General features: G+C 45.0%; 1 protein-coding gene across 1 annotated transcript in view; it reads right to left on the bottom strand.

Moving 5' to 3' along the window:
- The window catches only part of LOC147729552 (sterol 26-hydroxylase, mitochondrial-like), a 154967-nt gene that overhangs the window by 48186 nt on the left and 86832 nt on the right, over positions 1–19949 (bottom strand). The window contains exon 7 of the mRNA XM_086954447.1: positions 15246–15412. Within this exon, the coding sequence (XP_086810573.1) occupies positions 15246–15412 (167 nt within the window). The remainder of the gene's footprint in view (positions 1–15245; positions 15413–19949) is intronic.

Raw genomic sequence — 19949 nt, 5'->3', positions numbered from 1 at the left:
TGAGAATGAAAGAGCCCACAAACCTTAAAACTGATCCAGTCATGATGCCATCTTTGCTAGCATTCCAGTTTCTTTCCCCAAAAGGTATGACAAGCTGTCATCCAATGCAACTCAAAACTATAGAAACAACTGAAACTTCTACACCCTCAGGTTAAAAGAAGGAATCATGGTTTCACAGATGATTATTGGCCACTAGAAGTTAGAGCATGGTGGGGTGAGATGTTCTTTCTCCATTTTGCGGTGTACGTTATCGGATGCATAATCATGAATGTGGATAAATATAAACAATCTTAAAATATATATAATTTTAATATGGCCAATGAAGGGAACATTCAAACCACCACATCACCATAAGTTGGAATGGAGAGAACACTAACATTGGAGCACGGTTTTCTAATGAAGCCTCCAAGGATGCTTCAGCCATCTGGCTTTTCTAAAGGTAGAAGAATAGGTGAAGTTGCTTGCTTGGCAATCTTACATACCGAGGCAGAGAATAATTTTTTTCTGAATTACTTTATCCACCAACCACTATCTTTTAGCATAGGAAGCAGAGAATAGTCTGAGTAATATCATTTAGAACACAAATGTTTTCTTTTTGTTTTTTAAGTATAGAGCTTTGAAGCGACTAAGACACAGCAGATCCCCTTACAATGCCTAAATGTTTAACTTTACCCTGTCCACTTGTATGAACAAAAAGGGGGCGCAGCAGGAAACTTGGAGGTTTGAGTATCCCACAGGTTCTTCTTCAGTAGGCAGAGGAATTTCACAAATCCTTGTAATTGACAATTGTCAAAGAGCCTAGGCACAGAGCCAATGTTGACAAATAATTAATATCTCAAAATAGGGTTGCAACGGGGTGTCCATACAGTTTTATTACATTTGTCCTGCTGGATGTCTCTCAGTTTGGATTCAAGATTATCCATGGGACGGAGACTGCATTGGTATCAGCCGTCACTAACATCCATTCCATGGTGGATACAGGGCAAGCTGCGGCTTTGATCCTTTTGGACTTATCCGCAGCCTTTGACAACCATCTCCCGGAACCTGCTTGTTGAGCGGATGCGAGAACTTGGGGTCACAGACTTTGTGCTGAAGCTCTTGGCATCTTTTTCGAATGATAGGTCTTAGATCGTTATGAAGGACCAGTTTTGTTTGGATTCCATAACTTTGCCACGTGGGGTCCTCAGGCCTTCTTTCCGAGCCCTATATTATTCAACTTGTAGGTCTCCCCGCTGGCAGAACTCTTATGAACCTTTGGGCTCCAAGAGCGGTCCTATGCTGATGACATAAATCATTGAGTCCATCTTTAAATAATATATATATATTTTTTTATTAACATGATAATAAAAGAAAAACACCAGGTGACTTCAGCAGTTTTACATTTGTCAATATAACTTTCCATACGCACAGAATATTGAATACAAAATGGATATAATGGATCATGGAGATTCTAACGCCTCTACTTCTCCTGGACGTATCAGGGGCGTGCAAATATCTCCACAGTGTCGGTTCCAGGCCTCCCATACCTTTCCCCACTTCTCAGGGCAACCTCTGGCTACATAGACCGACCTCTCCCTGAACATGCACCAATCTAAGTCCTCCTCCCATTTCACAACCAGGAGTTGTGGATTGGCTCCCCACAACTGTGCTGTGTTTCGTTTCGCAACCATACATGCCAACGTCACCCATTGTTTCCGGTACACATTAAGATCTGTGGGTTCCCAAACGTTTAATATGCACCTACGGGCCTCCGGTAGTATCTCCAGCCCAAGGACATCTCGCAGAACCGCATAAATCTTCACCCAGTAGTCCTGGACCCACGTACAGTATTGAGTCCATCTTTAAGGATACAGAGGCAACGACTACCAATTTTAAAAATTGTATGCACTCTGCTGCCACATGAATGGAAAAATAATATCTAAGCCTCAATAGAAACAAGACGGAAGTCTTGCTCTTTGGCAGTCAACCATCCGAATGGACCCATTTGTGGCAGCGTGACAGCCTGGGGCCTCTACCCATTCCAACTGACTCCGCTAAGAACCTTGGAGTACTGGTCAATAAAAATGTATTGCGCGACCGGCAAGGTCAACCAGATAGTTTTGACCTGTTCTTGGATTATGAAGTCCCTAAGGAAAATGTTTTCATATAACTCATTTCCGGCACGTAAACATGTGACTATTTCCAGGTTGGACTACTGCAATGCTCTGTAACTAGAAAGCAACAAGACTGTTCTGGGAAAATTGCAGCGGATACAGAAAACAGCAGCTAGACTTATCCTTGATGTTCCCAAATTACAATCAATCTCGGCAGGGATTCGGAAGCTTCACTGGCTGTCTGTTAACAAACAAATAATTGTTAAGGCGCTGTGCATCATTCACAAGGCTCTCCATAACTTCAGGCCTAGAGAGCTTAAAAACTATTTCCAACGATATACTTCATCGCCTTCTCCCCTCCTCCAATAGCTGTGATCCTCAGGCAGAAAACTTAACTGTGGCCGCATCCAAGCTTTGGAATTCTCTTCCTTATTCCATCTCCAGTCTTCAGGCTCACATTCCTTTTCAAAAACCCTTACAAACTTGGCTTTTTTCTCTTTAACCGAGTGATGGGGCCTGATTCATCTTCCTACCAAAGACCAACTGCTACCTTGACACCTTTGGGCAATTGTTTGCGCTTTATAAGTTAAGAAGAAAACAAATATATGTAAGAAGGCCAAGGACTTAGCAAAGATCCTATTAATAGTTGTTTGCCATTATTAGGCATGATGATAGAATGTCAAAAAATTTCAAAAAGGTTTATTGCATAATGAATTAAAATCATTACAATTTCCACATGTTAATTATGATACAAAAAAATGCTACTAAGAAAGGTTAGGCTCTTCCTTTGTTAAAAATGATGTAACACAGTTTTAAAAAGGGTTTCTTCCAGGGAAACTTCCACCGGCATTAGGAAGTCAGAATGTTATTACATGTTTGTGCAAGGGTTACCAGTCATTCGGATCAAAGTAGCGTTATTACACCGCTTATTTCACCATGTCCTTGTTCCACAAGACTCAGGCGTTTTTTCACTTCTGCCAGGAATTTTATACCCCGGCATGCCAAAATAATTGAACTCCCTCCCAGCCAGCAAGTTACTGCTTGCCTGCAGGTGCTGATTTTTAACTCGTTGCAGATCTGTTTTAATAAACTTCGACGTTGTACCAGTAGAGCCGGACAGACGCACAAAAAGTGGGCTAGTGATTCTGTTTTATAGCCACAAAGTCTACAACTCTCAGTCTGGTGGTTACCTTTCCAGGATGGTACTAAGTCTTTCGAAATGTGCATACCCATCCTATAGGCTGCAAAAGCTCTTTTTATGTGCACATTAAAGTGAGAGGTTGAGTATGCGTGCGGTCGTCCGGCTTTGAAGGAGTTGATTATGGTCCAACCATGTCGCCGCTTGAGAAGTAACGCTTTGTCATCTTGGAAAGATTTCGTCCTTGCTGCCTTGTTGGCTAGTCTACTTATGGTTGCTTTATCGGTCACAGATTCCCACGCTCCTTCCAGCCCCAGCTCTTTTACGCAGGATTTCAAATGTTTTCCCCACAGGCACAGGGTTCCATTCACTCCTTGATTTTTTATGGCTTCCCAGTTTAGACAATCCATTGAATCCGGATCTGCAGATCTTAATTTGTGACACAGTTTTATGAAGCCGCTCAGCTCCTATATTTCTGGTTTTGCAGACCGAATTCAAGCTTTACTTGCGGGGCTGAAGCACTCTTTGGAAGGTTAAAAACTGCTTTATAGATTTTGGTTTGAAGCTCGTTTAGTAAGTCTATTTCCTTGCCGCACCAGGTGACGAGACCGTAAGATAATGATGGTAAAATTTGTGCCGACATGACCTTCAAGAGGTGATTGTAGTTCGGGCAATTCATTTTTGTTTTTAGCAACCGGTAAGCAAAAATTAGACTTTGGGCTTTTGCGCGTATTGCAGTTATATGCTCCGTTAGTTTTGCTCCCTGGGATATTGTTACTCCAAGGTATTTATACGAACCTTGTTCGTTCACCTTCGTCCCGTTGAACGTCCATGTGAAACTGAGTTTTTTTGGGTCTACTAAACGTACCACTTTGGTTTTTTCTTTGTTTAAGTCCAGCCCTTCTTGTCTTAAGTACACTGATAAGATGTTTAAAGCTCTTTGTAGACCAACTGGGGTTTTACTCAGCAGGACTATGTCATCTGCGTATTGCAGACAGGGAATTCGTCGGTTTGCTAACGACGGAGGGTGCACTTCATCTGTGTCCAGCACTATTGCGAGATCGGAAAGGAAAAGGTTAAAAAGGGTGGGCGCTAAAACACAACCTTGTTTTAGGCCCTGGTATGTTGGTATGTTCCTTGTTGTGTAAGCTCCATTTCCCAATTTAACCTTTGCCCATGTATCTTCATGCAAAACTTTTATTGCCTGTATTAATTTTGATGGCGTCCCCCAAAGCTGCAATTTGCCCCATAGACGCTCTCGATTAACTCTGTCGAAGGCAGATTTGATGTCAACAAAACAGGCGTATAATCGTGCGCCCTTTACTGCTGTTCTGTCCATTAATAGTGACAGGCAAGTTAAGTTGGTGATTGTTCCCATACCCCGCCTAAATCCTGTCTGGAACCAGGGGATTCTGTGAGATTCTTCAATCCAGTCTTGCAGCTTTAGGAGGATACAAGAGGCGTAGAGCTTTGCTTCAACGTCTATCAGCGATATGAGTCTGTAATTTGTTGGATTGCCATGGTCGCCATGTTTAAATATTGGATGAATCACGTTTCCCTTCCATGATGCAGGTACCTGTTTGTCATGATAGATTTGGTTAAACAATGGCATCAGGATTTCTGCCCAAAATTCCAGGTCATGTTTAAAGATGGCGTTGGGCAGTCCATTCGGACCTGGTGCTCCTTCAGCCTTTAGCCTTGTGATGATTTTACAGAGTTCACCTCTGGTTGTCAATTCTGGGACTATCATCTCCTCTTTTGAGCAATCCTTTTTCACCGGTCCTTCTTTACCCGGGTTGTAAATTTCCAACTGGCCATTCTCTACTGTGTTTGTTACCCGTGTGTTATTTGGGGGGCCTGCTGTTGTTATACTGTAAAGGGATTGCACGTGTTGAGACCAAGAGTCGGCTCCTACTCCCGCTTCCTGGTAGAGTTTTTGTCCTTTATTTAGGTCATTAATGATGCCCCAAAATTCACGACTGTTGGGGTGTTTTCCTGCACTTAGCAATCTGTTCCATAGCTTCTCCTTGTAGGCAGATTTTGCGATGTTTAGTGACTTCCTATATGTACTTCTGGCTTCTGTTAGATCCCCTTTATCAGTTTGTAGCCCCAGTTTTTTTTTCCGAGCAAGCTGACGAACAGCGTTTGCTACCCTCCTTTTTTTTTTATTCTTAATTCGTTGGTAAACCAGGGCTCCTTTTTAGGGGTAGACTTACTCAGTATGCCTGAAGTTGCTGGAAATTTATGAAGAAGGTCCAGGACCAATAGCTCCCAATTTTTTACCAGGTCCTCCTTTTTTTGCAGCCCTAACTCAGATTTTCGAGCAATTGCGGCGAGCTGGATTTTTTCCAGCATTTCTCCTCGCCATTTTTATTTCTTTAAATTGAATTTAGCGGCTTGGTGCAGCAGACTTGATATTTTCGGTGCCACGTTGGGCGCAGTATTTAGGGAAGTTATTTGGGGGAAGTGGTCGCTTTCTGGCCGTTGGACGATTTTGAAGGTCTGAATGTCTGGAATTAAGTCGTCACTTACTATTGTGTAGTCTATTGTTGAGTGGGCCCTTCCGCTCAGGTACGTAATACCTGCCGGCCTATCCCCCGTCGTGTTGCCATTCAAAACCGTCAGACCCAGGACTTTTGGATCGAAGGCTAACCTGAAGCCTCCTTTGGGCTGTCGCATGATTCCTTTTGTCCTCTGCTTTCCAATAAGATCACAGTTGAAGTCCCCTGAGATTAATAGTGGACATCCTAGGTAGGTTTTTTGCATCATTTTAATCAGCGACGTCAGGCACCTTAGTTTTTCTTGTTGTAACTTCCGATCCGGGTGGATATAGACGTTGAGGATTATGATTTGCCATTGTTTGGGCCCAGCTGACATAGATTCAGTGATTCTGGTCACTTGTACCCAGTTGAGTCCTACATCCAGTGCTTCTGAAGACCAGTCAAATTTTTGAGTGATACGAGTTGATAGACCAATCCGGGGGTGCCCAAAGTTTGAGTGTCTTTCTGCAGGAATGTGGTGGGTCTTAAAGCCTGGTATTACACTTGGTGCTAATTTCCATGTCTCCTGAATCAGGATTATGTCTTGGTTGGAAAAAAAGAATTGGGTTTCATGGTCCAGCTCCATTTCGTGGAATCCATGTACGTTCCATGTGCATACTGCGATTTTTGTTGAGATTGTTTTAGCACTCTGCGTTTACTCCCTCCTACAAGGAGATTATGAGAAATGTTTCTCCATGTTAGGGACCCTTTTTACACAGGAACCTTGGGACCCAGGACCAGTCTGTAGTGTCCCGACCGTGCTGCCTAGTTGGTTGGTTGTAATCTGTCAAGTTTACACCTTCCGCTATGCTTACCGCGGCTGGAGAGGTAGCACGTGCTCCTAATAGACAGGAGAACGGAGGACGTTTTTTCCCATTACCCTTTGATTCGTTGTGGGTGATTTTTTGTAACGGAAATGGGTATCTTGGGCTTGTGTTTCTTAAAAGCGAGATTCCCCATGTTTCAAAGTGATCTTTTGAGGAGAATATCTTGTCAACGATGGGTTTTGAAGCCCACGTTGTGACAGTGACTTCAGATTCTGTATGATGGGGGATTCTTTTGAATTCAACGGTTAGGAGGTCCTGTGATGTTATCTCATTTAACTCCTCTATTTCCTGGAATAATTTTAGCAGGTTGCCTCGGTTTAAGAAGTCCTGAAGCCCCTTTGATGAGTATTCCAGGATGAATGTTAAATTATGGAGTGTCGTTTCTGAATGATGAAGGATTTCTTTGGAGTCTTTAGACTGTTGTAGCTTCGTAATTTCATTGAGTTTGGGAATTGTAGAGGGGGAGTCTCGCTCCCGGTCCGTGTTTGCTGACGACGTTGGATTGGTTGGGCTTTGGATTGAACCTGGGTTGTGATAACCCTTTGAAGGAGAGTTTTGCCGAGATTGTAATAGGGCACTGGTGCGCTGCTTTTCCGAAACAGTAACGCACATGCGGGTAGGCGCAGTTTTTAGCTGTGGTCCTGGAGGTTCTCCTGACTTTTTATTTAGGAGGGATTCCGGTTTCTGACGGCTGAGCTGTGTTCCGGTGAACTGCAGACTGTTATTGTCAGCCGGTTTTGACAGACCTTGTCCCCCTATATAGTCTCCTGTGTTTTCCCTGGGCCTTATTTGCTCTGCTCCTCCCTTTTCGGGAATCCGGGTAAAATCGGCGATTCCTTCCATGTGAATCCGGATGTTTTTTGGTACTGGTGATTTTTCCATTGGGCCGCTAGGAGCTTCGGCTAGTCCCAAGTTCGTTATGCTGTGATGGTTAACAGATGTTATTGTTGTACTCTGCCTAAGTTTGTCCTCCCTCCGGGGTTTTTGGGACTCTTGATTCACTGGCATCTGAATTAGACCAACCTTGCCGTCTTGGGACATGGTGGGACAATAGGAATTGGAGTCCTGAGCGGTATTTACGTTAAAGATTGGAAACAGCTTCCCTGGGTCTGAGGTTTGTTGATGCTTATACTTTAACCTGGCTTTCCTGGCCTTTTTCTTTTGTCTCTTGGTTGCTGTTTTTTCCTCCTTGACGACAGTTTTTTCCTCTTCAACTAAAATTCGGGGGGGCAATGCTGGTTCCTGGTCTTGGACTGGTCTTTCTAGCCCCACATCCCTCGAGATGTGTTCTGAGTCCTTTAGGTGATTGAATGCTCCTTTATGATTGACCTATGGGGGGAGTGAAATTTTTCCAGGGTAAGATTTGTGCTCTTTTCAACTGAGTAGTGAGGTTGTCTTACCTCCCGTAAAATGTCCATCAGAATTGCAGGCAAACTTGCTAGTTTTTCAATTATTGAACCACAACTGCAACAAAGCTGTAGTTTATTAGACTCTGATTGGGCCTCTAGTTTCCCTTGATTTTTTAATAGTGAGGTAAGTGCGTCCATTTTTTAGTTTAAGCCCGCAATGTGGCCTGCCACCAAAGTAATGAGGTCAATCTGCACCTCCATTTTATTCGATTGAAAGTTCAGAGCTTTTAAAGCTTGATCTAGGGAGTTTAGTAAGGACTTGATCCAAATGGGCGACTGGTCTTCTTGAGTCTTATTTGAAACATTCGAGTCAATGTCGATCGAACTGCCCCACGAGATGGTTATTGGTGCAGTATTATTTATGTAAGGGTCATTTATTGTCATGTTGTTACTATTGTTTATGGTGAGGTTTTGGTAATTTCTTTTTTCTACTGGCCCTCGAGGAGTAGACATACCTAGACTCGGGTGTAGATTTTTCGGACTTGGCTCAGATCGTAATGCTCTGCCTTGGGTTTCTAGGTACATTGATATCCTTTCCGTCAGTTCTTCCAATTCAGAATCATTTGACAAAAATAGTGGTTTTTGCCATGGGTCACTATCATACAAGGCTTCAGCGTGTAGATTGTCCTGGCTGGGTGAGCCCTCCCTGGGACTTGTCGGACCTTTAGGATCATTTACTTCCACTACGTCAGTAGGTATTATACTGTCAGTTGTTATCCGGCTATGGTCCTTTCTGATGGCATCCGCCAAGGTGAGCTTTTGGGCTTCTGTATGGTCGTTCTCCCCTGTGTGGGCATTTAGATGGTGTACTTGTGCGGTAATTCTCAGCGTGCTTCCCTTGGGTGGAAGACCCTTAGATTGTATACAGGGGTTTGGCCCATCGCTCATGCTTGACTTGTTTTTGTCCAAAGAGGGTAGAACGTTAATTGGGGAAATTGGGTTTGGTAAGTTGCTGGCTTCAGCTGTTGACGTGTAGATCGCTGCAATTGGATCCTTTAAGTAAAAGTATTTTAAGAGCCCTGACTTTCTTGGGAATTTTGACGTTGATTCGGGGGTGGGTGCTGAGACCAACCTCTCCCTTTGGTCGACTTGATTCCCCGAGGATGTATCGGCTATGTTTGACTTCTTGGAGTTTTTCGGGGGCTTCTTGCTTTCCACCGGTCGTCGAGTTCTCCCTGACCTCATTGTCCCCCGATTAGAGCTCTTGGCCCACTTCTCCGTTCAGCACGACTTTTGTGGGTGAGTAAGCTTAGCTCTCACTCTTTGTCTAGATCTCCCTCTGCCAGTGTGTAAGTTCTGCGGGTACCCCCCCTGCCCTGTCCCCTGGCAGGTGCTTGCTGTCTCGGTGCCTCTGTTTTGGCACACCGCAGGCTGGGGTGGCTGAGTGGGTAAATCCTCTTGTCCTCCAGTCCTGACTACGGCGTTGGCTCCGATGCTCTCTGCCTCCCCAGCTGACCCCCCAGCGCCTTTCTTCAGCTTCCGACTACCGGGTACCTGGATCGGGTTTTAGGTCCCCCCCTGGGAGGTTGTTCAGGGGGCCAGTCGAACTGGGCGGGGCTAGCTTAGTTGGACAGGCTCCCCTTCCACCTTCTGCCGTGGGGCTCTGCGGTCCGGCGTGACTGCAACGAGGGCTGGCGTTGGGCACTCGGCGCCTTTGTGGAAGCCAACGTCTTGTTGGAGGTTGCTGGAGGTTTAGGACTCGTGGCTCAGGGTCGGGCCTCGAGGTACAGGTTCTGACAATGATTTAGGAGGAGATGGCAGTGGTATGGTGGTGGTATGGCAGCGGCAGCGTAGGGACAGTGTTGGTTGTTTTCCCAGCGCAGCGCTAGCTCCCGCTCACACCCGCCTGCAGCTCGCCTGCTCCGCAATCTCGCCCGCCCGCGACTCCTGCTCACCGGTTACTGGCTGTAGTCAGCTGTGATCGGGCCGCCACCGCTCTGCCACCGCTGCGCTGCCGGAGCTCTCGCACCGCTGCGCTGCTGCCCTCACCCCTGCCTCGGCGAGCACAACAGGGTGGCGACAAGATGGCAAGGCAAGTGGCTCCGCTCCCGTCTCCGGATGGTGGAGGATGGCGTTTTCTGGCGTTCTGAGGCTCTCTGGCTCTCTGGCTCCCTCCTCTGGCCAGCAAACCGCTGCTCTCGAGCCACCGAACTCCGCTGCCGCCGCCGAGGCCCTGCTCTCGGGCCGGGAACCGCACTCCTCTGCCGCTGCTCGGCTGTAGCTACTGGGGGCCACAACGGGCGGGCGGGCGGCACTGATGGTGCAGATGTGGTTGCAGGCAACGGATTCTCGAAACTCGCTCGCGGACTGCGTGGACCGCAAGCACCAAGCGTCTGCCAAAGCGTCTCCTTTGCGCACATGCGCAAAATCCACCGACAGAATGTTTTTAGGGCATCATGATCGGACAGCACTGCCGATTTTTGGTTCTCAAGGATTAGAGGTGCATTGAAGGACACCACGGCAATCTCTATAGTTTCTTTGGTGCGATTGTGTTTGTTAAAGACTGGTGGGAGACCAGTGTAGCTCTAGAGTACGTGGATATCAGGCTGGGTATGAAGGGTTCTGAATTAAACCCATTTAAAGAACCTTTTTTGGAGGGATACTTTTTTCAATGTGGTTAAGTGTCATCTGCATAGGGTTAAATCTGTGTCAGTTGAATTTTGACGACTTGAGAAGGGCTAAAGGCAAATGTTTAAAGCCTTAATTTCACCTTCTGGATCCAACTGGTTGTCAACAAGTTCATCTATTGCTGGCCTTAAATGAGATGGTAGGCTACACAGTCCTCATAAAATGCACTATGATGAATGCCACAGAAATGTTATGTAGTGGCCTATATCATCTGCAAAAAGAACAACTGATAGAGTGCAGAACAATGTCCCCCAGTACACTGATCTGGGTCCAAATCCATTTTTTACTCCCCCATGCAGTTACCAAATCAGTCTTGACCCTGCGCCCAATGAGAACAGTCCAGCCTGAAATGCCAGGCCAGGTCCTCCCTGGACTGGAAACAAGCATCCTAGGACCTGTTTCAGGGTTTCACCCCTCATCAGCCAGGGTAGCTAAACTCCAGTGGCATGGAGAGCACGGTACCCACGTCTGGGCATAACCACCCCACTTGGGGTGACAAATGCAAAAAGTACAATTGATGGACAGCATGCAGCTCAATGTCATACATTCACCACAGTACAGAGATTGGGGCCTAAATCAATCGTTTTTTTTGCTCACCATGCTATACTGGGGTGGCATGGTGAGCAAAAGAATGATGGATTTAACCCAGATCTCTTGACTGGGGGTGAATGTTTTAATTTAATCTGCATTATGTCCATCAATTGTGTGTCTTACGCTTTCTCACCCCAAGTGCGCCGGGTATACCCAGACGTGGGTCCCAGGCTCACTGTGCCACTGGATTCAGGCTATCCCGGCTGATGAGGGGTGAAAACCTGAAACTGATCCTAGGATGCTTGTTTCCGGTCCAGGGAAGATCTGGCTTGCCAGTTCAGGCTGGACTGTTCCCATGAGGCACAGGGTCAAGACTGATTAGAACATGGCCAGGTCTAAACTGGGGTGTCATGGTGAGCAAAGGAAAGATGGATTTAACCCAGATCACGCTTTAGGAGAGATGCAGGAGAAGGCTCGACTAGTTTTACCTATGCATGTATTTTGTGCAAGGAGTCCAGATAAGCAGAGGTGTCTGGAAGGTTTGTGAAAGCAGGTGAGATTGTAGAGGTATGCTGGGCCAGTGTTATATAGTGCCTTGAAAGTGCAGGTGAGGAGTTTTAATTGTGCTCGCTGGTGAATGGGGAGTGAGTAGAGTTCCTTCAGGTGTGGTGTGATGCGAGTGAAGCAAGGAAGGATGAGAACGATTATGGAAGCTGAGTTCTAGATGGTCTGAAGCCTTCTGGTGAGTTTTTTGTTAATACAGGTATGGAGGGTGTTCCTGTAGTTCCACTTTATTGTGACCAGGGCATGCATGACAGTGTTCAGGGTGCTGATTGGGAGCCATTTAAAAATCTTCAGAGTCTGGAAGCAGAAGACTGTGTTGACATGGACTTGGGCAGTCATGTCGAGGTTGCTGTCAATGAGGAGCTCGAGGTTCAAGGCATGGGTGGTGGCGTGGGTCTAGGCCCTATCTCTGTTGGCCACCAGGTGCAGGCATTAAATTAGATCAAGGGACTGGGCTTTGTGTCTGGGAGGGAGAGAATGAGCTGTGTGTCATCACTGTAGGGTAGGTGAGGACGATGATGCTGTAGGAGCGGATGATGCTAGCTAGAGAGATCATGTGTGCATCGGGCTCAGGGTGGATCTATGCAGAACGCAGAGGATTAGGTTATGGGAATCCAATGTGTTGGGAGCCAGCCTAACTGACGGGGTTCTTCAAGTCAGGAGGGAGTACACCCATCATAGTGCGTACCATTGGATTCTGATGTTGTGAAGCTATTGGATGAGGATGGGGTGGACCCTGTGCCAAATGCTGCGGAGAGGTCCAGGAGGAGGTAGTCCACCATGTCCCCTCTGTTCAGAGTCATGGGGATGTCATCTGTGGCAGCGAAAAAGACAGTTTCAGGGCGGTCATTGGATCGGAAACCAGACTGAGCTGTGACAGAGTTGGAGGTTGTTAAGGTAGTTGGTGAGGTGTCTGTTAATGATTTTCTCTTTGCCATTTGCTCTTAAACACGACATTTCCAGACATCATACACAGACTGTCCCCATTTCCTAGCTACCTCCTTCCTTGCCACCACAAACACGATACACTATATATGATGCGTCGTCACCCCATATGCTCAGTAGCTGTTCTAGTGGAGAAGTGCAGGTCTGCGTCCCATATTTCCCCCAAGCATTTGGAGACCTCTTTCCAGAATTCAGTAACTTTGGGTCCATGTCAGGTAATAAAAAGATCCAGGTTGGCCACAGTTTCTCAAACAGTTTTAGTCATTAGACTGACCAAATATCTTCATTTGTGTTCTCATATAGTATACTGTATGTAGCATCTTTAATTGAGCCAATCAGAATCGCAATCTTGTTGCCACTGTTATGCCATAGTTATGGGGAGTCCATGTGCTTCATACCAGTTTTACATCAATGTACCCTATAAGAAAGCCCAGGATGTGACCTGGGATAGCTAATTTTGTGGCAAAATAATGCAAACTTTGTGATCCCAACCCCCAGAATGTGTGGTCTCTTTGTGGCAGGCAGAAAATATGCCTGTCACAAAAATACCGCTTGGTCCTTAGTATGTCACTACTGGAGACTCTGAGAAGTCACACTCTGTGGCCTGGCAGAATGTCCAGCAGCGGAGCCTTAGAACAACTGGGTGTCGGGTACCAGAGAGTGCATTTCCCAATTTGATAGCTCTGCTCTCAGACATTCGACTACCACTATTCCAAAGGAGCACTGTGCAGCAGGGGGTAAATGGAGCGTCAGAGACATAGGAGATTGGGCAGTCTGGGGCAATGAGGATGAGGAGCGGGGTGACAAGAGTGTTCTAGGGTTTTTGAGGGTGGGGTATTTCAGTCACAGGAAAGAGAAAGAGGCACATAAAGGGGTGGTTGTGGTGTTACAGACAGAGCTGTCGACTTTAAGTTCACGCATGTGCCTACAAAACACATTTTGTGACTTTGTTTAAAGGAATTAGTGCTCATGTAAACTTCTATGTCTTCATTTTAATTCAATACCATACTAGTGCATGAATCAGTTGTATGTGTTTCTATTTTTTGTATTTCAGAGCTCCTAGTCCCGTCCCTTGTAAAAGTCCCTTGCCTTCGGCTCGGGCCCTTAAGGCAGGAGCGGGCCTTTAATAGCCGGTATAGCCCACCACGGCGGGCTATAAGGCTATGATATTAGATGTAACAACATTTAGAATTTGGAGGAGTGTACATGTGCAGTGTCAGTAACCTGTCCAAGGATAGCATGAAAGAGCGGAAATTGGATCATTAATTCAAAACAGTACCGAATAGAGCCCCCCACAATACATTTGGCCCAGGGCCCCCACAATCATTAAGATGATTCTGGGCAGAAGGAGGACACTTTTGGGTTCACAGGTCACTCTCTGGTGGATTACAGTACATCAGTGACTGACTCGCAAACACAAACATTGGAGGAGCTCACGTGAATTACTCACAGCTTAGCTCTGTCAAACCGGTGCCAAGTTGTTCATTGTAGGGGGGAAGTGGCTGTTGGTGTGAGGAGGCAGGGAGTGAAGGGAGGGAAAGGAAGGGGGATGAATCTGTGGGATGTAAAAGATTGAAAAAGCTTTACACTGAATCACTGGAGCCAAGTGGGAGGGATGCTGCTATTTGCATTAATGCTGAAAGATCTGCCCCCTGGGTCTGGGCACAGCTCACCCAAGCCAAAAGCCAGTCCTCAATATTAGGCAACATAAGATCTGAATGGGTGTTAGGGGACATACAGGTTGGTATTTGGTCCCATGAGATCTAAATGCTAATTAGACAGAACTCTGGGGAGAGGGGAGGTTGATAAGGGACACCTGAATACCGGCTATTATACTTGTTTGGGTTTGTTGAGGTTCAACCAAATATTTCATTCAACAAACTTAATTACTGTTTTAAACCCTCCAAAGTGGCGGATATAACTTGCAGCGCTCCAGACTATTTCAAAACCACCAGGAAGATGGTAAGAACGTGCAAACGTGACTATCTCAATTATATCTATATGCTTTACCCAGGATTAACTGCAGCAAAACGTTTGTTGCAACCTGAATGGAGCAGTCTTCTGATCCTTACATATGACTCCCAACACCTCACACTGAGGGCAAACTACATACTCACACGCGATCAGCCATGCACAAACACTGCAGCAATGTCTCGTCACAGGGGGTTTGCAGCCTTGATAGGTGAATGAGGTGCTGCGCAAATTCTAAAATAGAATAATCTCCCACCACCAGAATGATAATAATTGGCTTCCTTTTAAGGCCTTTGTAGACTTAAAAGATCCAGGCTCTGGTCTATAAATATCTTTAGGGAACTCTCACATGGTATCTTTGTAAGCAAAATAAATTGAAAAATGTGTACAAGCTAATCTCTGAAATCAATTTCTACTGCATATTTGAAAGAAAAGTACTTGCTGTCCTTGCACAAATCTTAGACATCCTGGCTGTCTCTCTGATCTTCTGATTGCACAATCTTTTTACTCTGCACGCCTAGATACTGTTATGCTGTTTTGAGCACGATCTAACTAAATAAATCATTCCCACTAGATGTGAACCCGGTGAGCCTCTTTACCGTAGCGTCTCCTTGATGACGGCCTTCAGAAGTGGCATCTTGGTGAGGTCCCCCATAGTGGGAATTTGGCCAGCGGGAACCACACTGATCACCTCCTGGAAGAGGGTCCCCTGAAGCTCAGGATCCCTCGCAAGATGGTACAGGGTCCAAGCCAATGTATTGGAAGTCTGTGGAGGAGAAGCAAGAAAGATGAGGCACGTGGGGATGAATGTGACATTGACTTAATGGTCAGCAATTTAACAGATCAATGTCAGGACCTCCCTTTTATTAATAAGCATCTGGTTCCCGTATAACTATACGCGGATGGCCTACGCCCAACTAGGGTTGCAGTGAGCTGTCACAAGTTTTGCAATCAAAAGGGGTCTTAATGTGAAAACATCCAAAACTTTTATAATGAAGTGTGGCAAGAATAGCGCTAAGTGCTGTGATATTATTAGTAATGATAGCAAAGTGGAATGCACCAACAAATGTGCTTATTTGGGTATACATTTTGACTATGGGAGAACTTGGAATACTGCGATGTTGGCCAGGAAATTGTTGTTTTCTAGAGCCACTGGCGTCCTGGTTAATTTTGCGAGGAAGTTGGGCAGAAGCCCATTCCCTGAATTACTACAAATCTATAAAGCTAAGTGCCTCACCACAGCTATGCATGGAGCAGGCATATTGGGACATCCGGACGTCCAACCCCTACAATTGCTACAGAATGCCTTTATACGCTATCTATTGGCTGTTCCTAACAGCACTGCCAACTTTATTTGTCATTCTGAGTTTGGAATTCCGTACATTTCAGACCTGATTAAAGTAGAACCAATTATGTTATGGCACAAGGTTTGGGCGTCTCTACATACCAGCTTTAACCGTGACATTGTTAATGATTGTTTAATGCTAACTACAACTACAAATGACGGAACTAAGAATCTGGAGGCTTGTCCCTATGATGACGTATCACAACAATCCATGTTGCATATTTTTTTATTTTGTAAGTTTTACTCTATTCCAAGAAAAAGATTTATATTGCCAATTTTAAAGATTCTGGGATTGAGACACTGTAGAACGGCGTTATCGGCCTTACAGGTTTTGGAAAATGAAATGTTTACGCCTTACATTGTCGCTTTTTTTAAAAGTGTTATTAACTTTAGGAAAACTATGCGGAATATGAGCCCTGGTTATTAATCAGGTTTGGAAACATTTCTGCATATTGCTACTTATTTTCTGTACTCTCAAATTTTGTTTGCATATACTTTTTAAATGTTTTTTTTAATTTGCTTTTATGATTCACATTTTAAATCGAATAAAGTTATGTTTGACTGTGTGTGAATCAAGTAGAATGACTGCAACTCCATCCACGTGCAAGATGCCGCGATATCCGGAGTGAAGGAGTCTCCATTTCAGTGCATTGATGGATGGAAAGAGTGATTCTACATTGAAGGTCATGAGGCCAGTGATCTGGGAAATGAGTGAATCAATGATGGATGGAAAGAGTGATCCTGCATTGAAGGTCATGAGGCTGGTGATCTGGGAAAGGAGTGAATCCATGGAAGCGCAAAACAACAGTGATGTGGGGAATGAGGGGGTCCCCACTGAAGCTTATGGAGGCAGCGACCCACAGAATCCATACGCCTGAATTAAAGCATGCGAAACCAGTGAAGTGGGAAATCAGTGAGTCTGCAAATGAAGGGTATTAGGTCAGTTATGTGGAGAATGAGTGAGCCTCCATTAAAGTGCAAGAAGCAAGTGCTACGGGAAATGAGTGAGTCACAAATGACGCGCAGGGGTCAGTGTTGTAGGGAATGAGGGAATCTCCACGAAAACATCTGACGCCTGGGATAGCAGGAGGCATTTCAACTCAAACTTTTTGAGATGGCTGGCACAGAAATGAAGCTCCAAGGAGGTTCAGACACCAAAGATCTGGAGTAAGCAAGGCAGGCGTAAACTCAAGAATTTAGTGGCTATAGCGCTTTCGTCAAACGCAGTGCATGGATTATTCAAAAGGTATACTTAATGAAAGGAATTAATCATATTTCAGCAAAATACCTGGAAAACATCAAGACATGGGGACGGAAGATGTTGCTTTCGAAGGGTGCAGAAAAGAAGCTGCGGGTGTGGCATAAATTGAAACAGTGACTGTTCTTGTAGCGAGAAAGGAAAAAGAACTGTAAAAGGATTTAGAACGTGGAGAACATGAAGTGACCAGCACGGCTGGTAGATGGAGTATGAATTCTTAAAAGGCAAAAACGATAGGGGTGGAAGCCAGAAGCAGACTTAAATACACAGAGAGCTGAGAGGATATGAAAAGGAAAGCCATGCAATGGATGCAAGCAGGAGAGAGTTCAAAACTAAGCAATTACTAAATTAAAGGCTGAGGCCAATAAATGCCACAAGAAAGTAGGAACGGTAATCAAAGTGACCAAAACTTGGAGTAAGAAACGAAAGAGCAGACAGACATGAGCAGTGAACGAGAAAAGCCAAGCAATGCATGGAAGGTCTGAGAGAATGAACTACTGGTGAGCACTCAAAGCCACGTTTTCTATCGCCACGGACTCATTCTGGGTCCAACCCCAAACAGCCCAGACTCCAGGTAGGGGCATGAACTTATCACTTGTTTGAACTCATCAGTGAGGCACCGCTTGCATCCCATGGCACAGAACATGCTGGAGCCACACCTGGACCTTCCATCTCACTTGGGGTAAATCAATGAGAAATATAAAGGTGGCTGGGACAATTGGTTTAATATCAGACATTCGTAAATATTCTGGGCCCCAGTCAGTTCATTGTTTTCTTGCTCACTGTGCCATTTCAGACCGGGAACAGCCATATGCAAGCCAGTTGTGGACCACCAAATAAACAGCAATCCATCCTGAACTGCCATCCATTCCCTTCACTGCGGAGGACCCTCAAGGTTGAAACCTATCTGAGCCAACTGTTTTTTGATCAAAGGGGGCATCACCTAGCAGAACGAGTCAAGTTACGCCCTTTTGGGGAACACCAACGCCGGTTCGCACATGCTTGCCACACATGAGCTAAAAATGGAAGTACACACAAAATAAAAATGGAATCTACTTCATCGAAAGTTAATGCCAGTGGGTAACATTAGATAAGGCATTTCCATACATCCCTCAGTTGCTATGAATTTAAGACAACCCTTAGTGCGGTCGCCATGCCCAAATGTAAGCCCAGAGGTAACTATGCAATCAGGACTAAAGCGCTATCTCACTGGGTTCAGCGCCTTGAGACCCCCACAAGTTATTTGCAGCACTCGGATTTTTCGGATTTTGTAGTATGTCAGAATATCCTGTACAAAAATATTGCCTGATATAAGTGTTGTACCCTAAAAATAATTTACAAAAATATCAACCCATTGGGTATTAATTTTCAATTAGAAACCCCAATACAGTGATGAATTGCAAACTATATTGAGGACATGAGATTTATGGCAGACGATATTATCACAATGAAATTCCGATACACCAACATCTCACTGACGAGGTCCCTTGAAACCCGAAACAGAGCTTGGGGGGCTTCCGCCCCCCATTCAGAGGGGATGCCGCCTGGCATTTGCGGCTGGACTGTTGGCTTTCAGGTAGATCCAGGGCTTATAAGCAGAGGATTGGGCCCTTTCTTTAAAGACACAGACATGGTAAACTATTTTAAATACCCAAACAGAGACTGTTTGAAAGCGACGCACTGTACACAAGCCCCCGTGGGGTGCTCTTTAAACCACACTTAGATATGACACCACATTTCAATATCTCAAAAATAAATCAAAAATAAACAGACATTCATTCTACTAAGATATTGCCCATGCCCCTCTGTGTTGGGGTCAAAAAATTAAAGTAATTCAATTGAAGGACATTGTAGTTTTAATGCCAATTTTCTTTCTTGTATACGTTCTTTCTTCATTTGGTACATTCATCATGTACATGTTCATCTTAACATCATTCGCAGTTAGTCCCAATGCATTTCGGTATGGGAATACCTTCATCAGGGGAATACTGTAAGTAAAGCCAACACAATAACAATAATCAGAGTTTAAACTGAGGGAGCCAAGATCTCCACCTCGTGTGCATGCGAATCCTAGTGCCCGTTTGTCATAACGAGTCCCATTGTTATCTACACCATGGTGCCTATGAACGTTAATCTCAGAACCATCAGGTGACACTCTGTGACCGTATCCACACGACCTCAAATGAACTCAAATGAGCCTACCTGACTAATGATAAATATGGCTGACAACTTGAAAAGTGAGTTTTAAACTATTTTAAAACACACTCTGCCTAGAATGAATCCCAGAGCGTGAGAATAATTTAAGAGTTTCCACTTTCCAACCGGTGAATGGAAGTGAAGAATCAGAATCAGTCGAAGACTTGGAAAGAGAGAAAGCACAGGGCAAGGAAGAGGGACTGGGAAGCGAGCAAAATATAGACCATGAGAGGGTTGAGGTGAGAAAAGAAACTCGCTTTTATTAGAGTTGGAATGCACAGAACGCTGGGTCATCTACAACTGGATTGCAAATAGGCACGAGGAAATAAAATAAGGCAATTTAAAAGAGAGAAGAGAGACAAAGATTTTTTACTTATGTTATCCAAAGAGAAAATAGATTAGTGAAAGAGATAACTGAAGCATAGAGGGATGCCAAAGGAAAGGCAGACTGGAGTGGAGGTGAGAATGATGGAGCTGGGATTCGCATGAAAGCGCCCTGCTCTC

The sequence above is a fragment of the Lissotriton vulgaris genome, chromosome 2_1 (genome assembly GCF_964263255.1).
Source record: "Lissotriton vulgaris chromosome 2_1, aLisVul1.2, whole genome shotgun sequence".
In the NCBI taxonomy this organism is placed as follows: domain Eukaryota; kingdom Metazoa; phylum Chordata; class Amphibia; order Caudata; family Salamandridae; genus Lissotriton; species Lissotriton vulgaris.
This window is presented reverse-complemented; position numbering and strand designations above follow the sequence as displayed.